The sequence below is a fragment of the Tupaia chinensis genome, unplaced genomic scaffold, assembly GCF_000334495.1.
Source record: "Tupaia chinensis unplaced genomic scaffold, TupChi_1.0 Scaffold147282_1, whole genome shotgun sequence".
Lineage (NCBI taxonomy): Eukaryota > Metazoa > Chordata > Mammalia > Scandentia > Tupaiidae > Tupaia > Tupaia belangeri.
In genome coordinates, this window is record NW_006207133.1 from 5,243,590 (window position 1) to 5,254,762 (window position 11,173).

General features: G+C 42.9%; 1 protein-coding gene across 1 annotated transcript in view; it reads right to left on the reverse strand.

Moving 5' to 3' along the window:
* CLASP1 (cytoplasmic linker associated protein 1) overlaps positions 1 to 11,173 on the reverse strand; it is a gene marked incomplete in the record, with an annotated part of 276,864 nt that overhangs the window by 52,441 nt on the left and 213,250 nt on the right. Inside the window, 2 exon segments of the mRNA XM_027768717.1 lie at positions 9,907 to 10,013; positions 10,546 to 10,689. Of these exon segments, the coding sequence (XP_027624518.1) occupies positions 9,907 to 10,013; positions 10,546 to 10,689 (251 nt within the window).

The following is an 11,173-nucleotide window of genomic DNA, read 5'->3' on the forward strand; positions in this document are numbered from 1 at the left end:
GGGGGGTGATTTCTCGCTTTCTGTCTCTATGTCTCTCTCTTGTCTGTCTGGCGAGCGCACGCGCCCTACAGTGAAAATCTCTCCAAAAAAAAAAAGAAAAGCTAAACAGCCCTTTGGTCTAACAGTTTGTTAACAAGTGCCTTTCGGATATCTGAAAAGTACATGGAAACCAAGATGATCCTGAGAACAAAAACCATCACTGTCCCTTGCTGAGACTGTCAAAGAGCACAGGTATATTCTTTATAGCAATATAAAGAAACTCTAACATGAAACATCAATCAAAGGCCAGTTTAAAAAAAAAAAGTCAGTTTAAATGTCACTGGTCTCAAGAAAAGATCAGATGAGTTAGTCTAATTTAACTTGCAAAAAATTCTGAGCTATGCTAAGAACTGCTAGGGAGACCCTCTAAGTATCCTTGGTGTGTATAAGGAACCATGTGGCACTATTAAGGACTACAGGAGAATAACTCTGCTTTCTGAAAGAGTAGTAACTGAAGCAACTTGGCATCCACTGGCAGAAGCTCTTCCTAACGGTAATACAATTATCCTGTATATTCCCACAAAAGAGAAGTTTTCCTGGAATTTACAAACAACTAACATTTGCTAAATCTTCCTCCCTAATTTTTAAAAAATTTTTAATTAATTCATTTATTTTTATTAAGGTTTAGGTACATGAGCAAATTGAGAGTTCTCACTTGGTGCAGACCAATCTCTAATGGCTCCAAGTGACATGATCCCAGTGTTTTCTAAGGCTTGTGAGATTCTGCTAAGATAAAAGTTCACTCTTTGAGATGGTAGCTATTTGCCTAAATTTGAAAAACTGGTCCAGAGAGAACCTATATTTCTTACCTAATGAATAAAATAAAATACACACCCCAACTGGTACTGGAGAGTTCACAAAAATCTATGCCAATTCAAAGACTAGTTTTGGCAATAAACAAAAAGAAATGTGAACCTTGAATGTATTTGCAGCCAACAATCAATGTATATACATAGGACAAAAACTATCAAGAGTTCCAGATTTTTCCCACTTCTAAGTTCACAAGGTTCTCTGTCTATGAGGCACCATGCTTGGATGTGAAGAAAGCCTGACAGAGGCACAGAGGGCCCTGCCCCCTCTTTCCGTAGAATAGCACAATACTAGCTTACACAGGAACAAAGGCATTTATACATCTGGCCAGTACACTTTATATATATACATATATATAAAAATATAGGCAGAGTATTATGACTCAAACAAAAATATACACAAGATGTAAAAAGTACCTTATAATACTTTTAACCACAACAACCAAAAGCAATAGTACAACCCATGCAAACCAAAAAATAACAACAAAAAAAACTAAAAGAATAATGAAATGGACAAGAGGAAGTCTGGCAAATATTCAGTTTTCTAAGGGATGTCACAATATTATCTTCCATATGTCGCTCCAGATAATGTTAGCTTCCAAATAATTCATCTCATCGTTCGTAACTGGAACTTTCTTAAAATAGTTCATTTCAGTTCATGTAACTTCACTATGACAATAGCCTCTTTGGAAAAGAAAATAAAGGATTCTGCCAGTCAACGCTTCTTACTTTCAATTATAAATCAACTCAGACTTCCAGGCCGGAGCACCATGTGCTCAGCAGGTGACGTCCTCAGATTCCCTAGCTTGAAGTGTGAAGCCTCTCTTTGGTAAGGAGCTGAAACTGGGAGCTCCAGGTGAGAAACAGACTGTTTTCCTCCAACAGGAAACAGACCATGCTACTTTTTTATTTTTATGCTTTGGTTTGCTATGTCTTTTTTCCAAATCAATGCTTATCACTATAAGCCTTCACTTCTTCAGAAAAAGGGAGCTTCTCATGAATGCTGTCACCAGGGAGTGATTGAAGTCATATGTGGGGAGCTGTAGGGGGGGCCTCAGAAGTCTGACTGAGAAGATATTCGTCAACCTCCATCTGCCACCTTCCCCCAGTCTGTCTTACTTCAGTTCTGAGACACTGTCAGGACATAATCCTCTGGGTTAAAGGTCCTGAAATTTGTAAATACTCTGATTAGACCCCATCAGGGCTTCTACAGGGTTCTTCAGATTAGGAAGTTACTCAATGTGTCAACAGTCACAGACCTAGGCTCAGGCCATGCCCCCAATCCTTCAGTGGAAGATAGCCCTGGGCTTGTTCTGTGAAAGGGAGGAACACGTGGTCAGGTCTCCAAGGAGAGAAAAACTGGAGAGAGAAATCTGACTTCTGAGGTTTTCTCCTTTGTCGTTTTGTAGGAAAGGATACTAGGAATAACATAAAGATAATTGATTCCTTGCTATAAATTCAACAAGGTTCTGGCATAGAACAAAATGATAAATATGATTTCCTTTTATTTTACATAGCTGACTGACTTTCTGAATGTCCAAGTCTAGTCAACTCTCTCTCTTTCCAATGCTTAACCAAAGTTGTGAGTACTTTTTAAGCACGGTCTCTTAAAAATAAATTAATTAAGACATACGTGCGTATGTAAGGAATGGAGTGTTCTCTGGAGGGGTGGCCTTAATGGAGGCAGGGTTGACTGGCTAAGGGTGAACCGTAGTGCTCATAAGGGCATGCAGATGAGTTTATTAGGAGATAGTCAATAAAATGATCTTAAGTCCCAAGGTACAGCTAACCTTAAAATGATAAAAAAGTTGCCACGTGCTTTGTTAATACAGTATACTGCAGCCTTGTGGTCATTCATTTGCCCTAAACCTGAGTATCTAGAATTGTTCATCACAGGGTGCTCTGTACACTTTATGAGTTTCTTTCAGAGCTGCAAGAGCTTCCAAGGAAGATGCTATAAAAATATTAAGCTGACTTGTTTATTGTGCTTGGCTTCACTATGTTGAGTATACAAAAGCAGGGATACAACTGTGTGCACAGCCAAAAGTAACAGACTGTTTCTTTCTTGTTTCTGTTCTGTAGACCCCTGTTCTAGCACAGAGGGGACATACTTAACTTAGAGTACAATGAGAGCTAGGCTGCCCCACGCTATGCTTCTGGAATTACAGGCCTCTAGGGAAGGGATTCTCTAATCTTGGACCTTTATCAAAAGTACCCAAGAGACCCTGCACCAGGCATTTGAAACACTATATGGCTTTTTCTTCACAGCACAGATTTACTATCTGCTTCGCATCTGAGGGAAGCCCACTCCACTCCCTTTTTCTAGACTCCTAACATTGTCATCAGTATCAGTGAGCTTTGTTCAGCATCAACTCGAGGCCTTGTGAGGTGACCAACTCCTGTCCTGAAGGCACAGAGTCTTTAGAAGGTGTCCCGCCTCCTGGAACATCCTTTCTGGATCAGTGTGCTTGGACTGCCATCGTCTGATGGTACATTAGGAAGAGACCAGCCACAGAGTCAATAACAGGGCAGACTATGATCTGGGCAGTCTGGGTAAGAACAGGTCTCATTTGATGCTTAATGGAATGCCTTGTGTACCTGAGAAGTAGGTTAGGGAAACTGTTCTCGCTGTCGCCTGCCTTGACTTCAGGACATTTCCTGAGCACCTGCTTTGGGCTAAGCACTGAACTGGGCCGAGAAGTCCGCAGCAGTAGATGGCAATGAACCTGGTCAGGTGACAAGAGGATCATCTGTCCCTGCGCTGTGGCAGGAGCTGCACTTGTGAGACTTGGCAAAGAACATGCACCTGCTCACACTTCCCACCAAGGATCTACTCCTGTCAGGCTAAGCCAAGGAAGGGACCACGTGGAGGCAGCTGAGAGGCTTTCGGACAGACCTGAGACGACCTTGGAAAGGCAATAATATTGTGACACCTCAGACAATGTTAACAGGTAGCTTGTTACCTGGGAGAGTAAGAGCGCCTGAGAGTCTTGTGGGAGGGAGCGGTGGGAATGGAGTTAGGCTGAGAAAAGGGAGGTGGGTGCTTCGATAACCCATCGGCACTCCAACCCCATAACCGACTGCAGTGATCAGAAGAGGAAAATCAGAGAGAGAAACACAAAAGGCAAAGGGGTGGGGGAGCAAGACGCTCTCTTCTAAGTGTCTTAGAGTCTCCTCTTTCTGTGACAAAGTTCCATCAAAATTAATCAAAGCAAAATTAACACTTTACCATACAGACAAAAGAACAAAAGTTATTACAGTTTGGTTCTCAATAAGATGGCTTTATTCGTCTCCCTCCCAACCATGGGATGAATTTACTACTTAAAAATCACAGGAGATTCCAAGTGTGTCTGTGAGAGGACATGTGTGTGTGTGTGTGTGTGTGTGTGTATGTATGTGTGCCTTGGGGCAAACATAATAATCACACACAAGAAAATGTGAATGTTTAGTTTCAGATAATTTGTCATTTGCTATAGAAAGAACCAAAGAAGGAATTATGAGACCTCATTTCAAATGTGAAGACTGAGCAGAGCACTCTTCTTAATAGGATGCTGTGCTCTTGAGGCAAGATCCCACCAGAGAGAGTTTGATGCTTAATGGAATGCCTTGTGTACCTGAGAAGTAGGTTAGGGAAACTGTTCTCGCTGTCGCCTGCCTTGACTTCAGGACATTTCCTGAGCACCTGCTTTGGGCTAAGCACTGAACTGGGCCGAGAAGTCCGCAGCAGTAGATGGCAATGAACCTGGTCAGGTGACAAGAGGATCATCTGTCCCTGCGCTGTGGCAGGAGCTGCGCTTGTGAGACTTGGCAAAGAACATGCACCTGCTCACACTTCCCACCAAGGATCTACTCCTGTCAGGCTAAGCCAAGGAAGGGACCACGTGGAGGCAGCTGAGAGGCTTTCGGACAGACCTGAGACGACCTTGGAAAGGCAATAATATTGTGACACCTCAGACAATGTTAACAGGTAGCTTGTTACCTGGGAGAGTAAGAGCGCCTGAGAGTCTTGTGGGAGGGAGCGGTGGGAATGGAGTTAGGCTGAGAAAAGGGAGGTGGGTGCTTCGATAACCCATCGGCACTCCAACCCCATAACCGACTGCAGTGATCAGAAGAGGAAAATCAGAGAGAGAAACACAAAAGGCAAAGGGGTGGGGGAGCAAGACGCTCTCTTCTAAGTGTCTTAGAGTCTCCTCTTTCTGTGACAAAGTTCCATCAAAATTAATCAAAGCAAAATTAACACTTTACCATACAGACAAAAGAACAAAAGTTATTACAGTTTGGTTCTCAATAAGATGGCTTTATTCGTCTCCCTCCCAACCATGGGATGAATTTACTACTTAAAAATCACAGGAGATTCCAAGTGTGTCTGTGAGAGGACACGTGTGTGTGTGTGTGTGTGTGTGTGTGTGTGTGTGTATGTATGCGTGCCTTGGGGCAAACATAATAATCACACACAAGAAAATGTGAATGTTTAGTTTCAGATAATTTGTCATTTGCTATAGAAAGAACCAAAGAAGGAATTATGAGACCTCATTTCAAATGTGAAGACTGAGCAGAGCACTCTTCTTAATAGGATGCTGTGCTCTTGAGGCAAGATCCCACCAGAGAGAGTTCAGAGACAGCCACAGCCACCTGGTCTGCAGGAACAGCAGCACCACTGGAATGCTGGCAGGACATCTCAGTGGGCCAGCTGGGAGTAGGGGAAGCTACAAATCAAATGCCTCTGCTCTTTCACCTAACATGAGAATTAAAGTTCACTGGGAACATAGGTATTTGTCTTCATTTCACAGATGCCACTAGGTGACCTGGGCTTGCAGAGGACCTAAAGGGAAATTCTAACAACTGCGAGAACTCAAAAGGATGGAGCCAGAGAGATTGAAAAAGGAGGGAGCTAAACTGGCTGGCAATATGAGGTGAGGTCCCCAGGGGAGTCCATGGCATGAGAGACAGGGTACCATCAGGGCAGTCCTGTCTGCTCCTGACACTCATCCTCGGTCTGCAAGCAGGAGCCTCCCCTTGAGCAGAGCTGTGTCCCTATTTCGTAAGGAAAATAAGATGTGGAGATGAGTGGTCACTGTGGCATGGGGGCCTGAGGGCCTTCTCCAAGGCACACACTAGGGTCAGAGGTGGGGGCACAAGAGGAATATGGGTGACCTCTCGGGCTGGTCCCTGCTGATTGTCGGGAAAAGCTGATGCTCCCACCTCTGAGTGTAGGGCAGATCTCCCCATTAACCTCCACTTTCATTCTACGTATACTCTTGATCCAAGTGGAAAGTAAAATTCATCTACAATTACCTGTGCTCTCTATTGGCAGAAACACAAAGTCACATAGGCAGTGCCATTCTGTTCTATGACATGTTGCCAAGAACGTGAGGCAGATCACAGCAAGGACCACCACATGCTTCTGCTGCTGCTGTCTTTTTTTTTTTTTCTTTTGCCAGAGGGCACATGTGTTTACCGGAGAGAGGCAGAGGGAAAGTGGGAGATCACCCCCAATGGAGATGGCCACACTTCAATCCCTTCTCCTCCACTGGGATTTCGTGCACATGTACACAGGTGCCTCGCGTGATTTTCAAGCTGCCAGATTCAGGACTTGAACTGCAATCTGTCATGTGGGAATCCAGCACCTTAACCACCATGCCACCTGCTGGCCCCCATACTTTCTCTTCTTAAAAGGAAGGAACTTCAGATAAATTCTGAAGCCCTTAACAACTCTGTTTTTCATTTGCCACAAAATCATACTGGGGAAAATGAGTTAAAGTATGTTTAAATGATAAAAACTTGAGCTCATAAATCTCCTCTCCAAATAGCGAGTAACTTTTTGTTTATTACTTAATAATGGGCAGTGATTCTTTCACACAGAAATAACATTTCGGGAACCAGCAGTTAGCGTAATGGCTATGTCACTGGACTCCCACATAGTCGACTGCAGTTCACGTCCCGGACCCGGTGGCTTAAAACTCACGCCGGGCACATGTGCATGCGTGCCCAAGATCCTGAGAGGAGAATGGAGGAGTAGGGATTGTGGCGTGAGCATCCCCTCTGGGGCGTGATTTCTCACTTTCTGTCTCTCTGTCTGTCTCTGTCTGGCGAGCACACGCACCCTATAGCAAAACAACTCTCAAAAAAAAAAAAAAAAAAAGAAATAAAATTTCATGGGATATGTTACAGCAGTTTAACCTAATGTCTATGGCATTGCTAATATGATTGAGTTGATAAAAATGATCTTCTCACTAATCAGTAGTAAGGATATTTTTATAAAAAGGATATTAGGAAAAAATAATCTATCAAAATCAGATTTGTTTATCAGTTTAGAATAGTTTCCACCATGATCCAAGTGTAGAATTTTGGAATAAAAAAGACTAGTTCATTTGATACCCAAAAATTAGATTAAGAACAAATTGGTAATAGTTTTTCCCCATAAAAATGAAGATTATTCAAATGAATGGCAGATCACTTAAAACTTGATGCTTCAAAAGAGCAGTGTTCAGAACAACTGCAGTTACACGTCACAACACTTATCTCCTTAGATTTGGCACCCTCGTCAGTTCTAGCTGATGCAAGAATTCATTTCTTTATCATTTTCCTGAGAGAAAGTGTGCAGCCTATTTGGGCATTTCCAGTGATCTGGTGATGTGAGGCAGTTTTTCTCACTACTGGACAGTTTCACTTGTGAGAAAAATTACTTCTACTGAGCTCAAGTTGCCTAAGGCCGAATGGCTATTTATATGCAAAATGGGGCAATTCCTTTTAAAGAAAGAAACTACATAACTAAATAATCCTCTAAAGAAAAATTTGTGGGCAAAATATTTAGGCCACACTGAACTTTTTAATATTAAAAATAAACTTCATTTCTTCCACTGATCTGTTACCCTACCAGTAAAAGTTAAGATGTGGCCAACTAAGACAGCATGGTGACCTGAAAAAGAAACTAAAATTTTTACTGATTTGGGGATCCATGGAGATTACTACCTAGCCAGTTCTTAGCTCTGATGGATTATGCTAGCAACCCCACGCATTTTTTACGTAAGAGTATTAGCACACAGAAAGGTAAAATCCTTCATTGAGATATATTTTGTTTATTAGCTGAAGAATGTGCTGCCCTAGTAATGTAAGAACTAAAAGATCAGATGTATGAGCAGAATCTCTAATTAATGCTGAAGAAGTATCATTTATAGACAAAGGCAATAATTTATAGAAAATACAAGTTTACATTAAAAATTTAACCACTAACATGGACCAGTAGATAGTGTAATGGTTACATCATTGGTCTCCAACGTAGTCAACCGCCGTTCAAGTTCTGGACCCAGCAGCTTAAAACTCACACTGGGTACCTGTGCGTGTGTACCCAAGATCCTGAGAGGAGAATGGAGAAGGGATTGTGGCGTGGCCGTTCTCCCAAGGGGTGATTTCTTGCTTTCTGTCTCTGTTTCTCTGGCAAGCGCATGCACCCTATACCAAAAATCTCTGTGGGGCAGGGGGGCGGGGGAGGATTTACAATCTAGCAATGAGAGCTTAGTAATTTTACTATTCACTGGATTCTGGTTATTTAAGAAAACCCTATACTTTAGTCACAGATATTAGCAATGAAAGAAGTTGGTTGAGCTCCACTCACCCCTGAGAGAAGTCATAATTTTATTAGTTTCTGGTCTCAGTTGTCTAATTAATCATAAGGACCTGCCAGAATCATGGTAACACACACGAAACGTGGAGATATAGTATCATACTTCATTACCGCTAAATCTAGTACAGGAGACATTTAGGTGGGTATCACTAGAGAGTATAAACAGCAAGATACCGCAGGTGTAGAAAATATTTTGTTGTGCCAAGAGAAAAATACAAATTGGCTATATTCTAAGATATTTACTCATTAACTGAGGAACTACAGAGAACTACAGTGATAAGGAAGGATTTAGGAGACTCTTGATCACTTATACATCTAAATTTTAAAAGCATGTGTTTTTTGATGTCATCTTAAAAAGAAAAGTGACAGATATCTGGTTCTTTTGTTTCACTTTTGAGATCTTGGTGTAGGGATCAGCAGTTAGCGTAACGGCTATGTTGCTAGACTCCTACGTAGTCAACCGTGGTTCAAGTCCTGGACCTGTTGGCTTAAACTCACGCCGGGCGTGTGTGCGTGTGTGCCCAAGATCCTGAGAGGGGAATGGAGGAGAAGAGATTGCAGCATGGCCATCCCCTCTGGGGGGTGATTTCTCGCTTTCTATCTGTCTGTCTGGTGAGCACACGCGCCCTATAGCAAAAACCTCTCCAAAAAAAAAAAAATCTTTGTGTCAGTAACCCTTGGGACAAAAGCCCCTGGGTTCTTCCTGTTAGTGATCCCAAAGATCTGGACTATTCACATCCAAATATAGTCTGCCTAACCCCTGCTGGCCTAGACCTTGGCTCTTTCCTGACAACTCTTTCCTTGTCACTCTGAGTGACTCCAACCACCACATGCAGAGTTCTGGCCAGATGGAGAAGCATTACCTAAAGATCACAAGACAGAGTGTTTTCGCTCCTTAAGTCACTGCCCCAGATCTTTAAGGCCAGTGTCCCCATGGTCTCCACAAGATTCTAAAAATTCTGGTCCAACTTTGGTTATCAGATTGTGTAGTCCTCCAGAGCAGCATTTGGCTTTAAACACAATGCCAACATGCCTGAAACGGCCACTGTGTTGGACCCCAGAGTTGGTGTGGACTGACCGTAAATAGTTTATGTAGATGATCAGACACCTTCAGGTTTTGTCACCTGTAGAACAGGCAATGAGTTTCTACATGGTTCTATGTAGGACGGCACATATATAATTTTTAGTTTCAGATCTGATAAGCTACTAGCCAGGGTTTAGAACTAGAAGAAACAGAGGACATTCAGTACAAACCACTTACCACAGAAGGTAACTCCTTTGCCCAAGACTATACTGATACAACTTCAGTGAGGACCAAAACCCACCATCTACCCAATATTCTCTTTGGTACTAAGCTTAATCTAAGAATCCAGAAATAGGCTGCACAGCCTCAGACATGCTTTAGTTTCTTCACTTCTGTGGCAATGACCTTACCTTGGAGAAAGACCCCCATGGGAACAGTTGGTGGGCGAGGTCAGGGGGCTGGTTCTGCTGCTGGTGTGTCGGGAGGGCGTCCGGCCAATTGTATTGCTTGGAGAGCCCTGAGGAGATCCAAGAAAAGACATCGTTATCCAGGGCTGTGTATGAGACAGATGCCCTCCTCCCCTGGTCTTTTAACCTACATGTAAGTAAAGGGATAGAATCTTCCCAGAAGTTTTTTCCCTCAGAATCCTAAGGCTATTCTTAAACCCAAAATGGTAACTGTGATACAGGCATTCCTGGAACTGAGTGACTGATGTCGGCAGTGTTAACAGTGACAGACACAACGGAATTCACATTTTTAACAGTGTTTAAAAAAGTAAGACCAACTCAGTGAGTAGGTGAACAATTAAATAATGCAGAAAAAATTCAACTGATAAACTCCCAACCTAAGAAAGAAACCATATTTAAATACTAGGTTCATTTCCCGATTGGGAATATGGCAGGATCTGATGTGAACTGAACCCTCCGAGATGCTCACAAACTTCTAGAGAACAGGACAGCTGACTATCCTGTTAGACTGAGTTCTAGATGAAGGATGCACAGAGGTTACGACCAGCACAGAGACAGTAATCACATGACTGAAACACTCACCACACTGGTATTACTGGAATTCTTGAGGTGGTTATGCAGGAGTTTGGTGGCACCATCTTGGAATGTTTTTGGCAAGGCACCAAGTAACATGGTAAATTCAGGAGTGTTTAATTCAAACAGAGAGATGAGCACAATTTGTGCTGCCTAGAAAAAGAAACAATAATCAATTTATCTAATAATGTACAGTAGCATATCTTGGTTAAACGTTTATTAGAATTATTTTCAGAAGAAAATATTTTTGTATAAGTGAAATGAATCACTTACAAGGGAGCACTCCTGGCATAAAAACAGAAAACATCTGGAGAACACAATATCAATCATAAATAGTTTGATTTCAATGTGGCTTCATTTTAATGTCTTGGCCTTGGATTTTCACAGCACTTTAAGAATATATCATTCCTACTGGGACCCCGCGCCAAGCGAGCGAGGCGGCGGCGGGCGGAGGGGCCCTGCACTGGCCCACCCGGCCCGGCTGAGGCCCCCGCCACCCCTGGGACCCGCGCCAAGCAAGGCGGCGGGAGGTGGGCCCCCCACCCAGGGCTCTGCCCGGCGTTCAGCTGCCTCTCCTGGTCCTGCGTGTGGCCTTCAGACCAGCAAGCTGAAACCGAAAACAAGGATTGAGAACTTG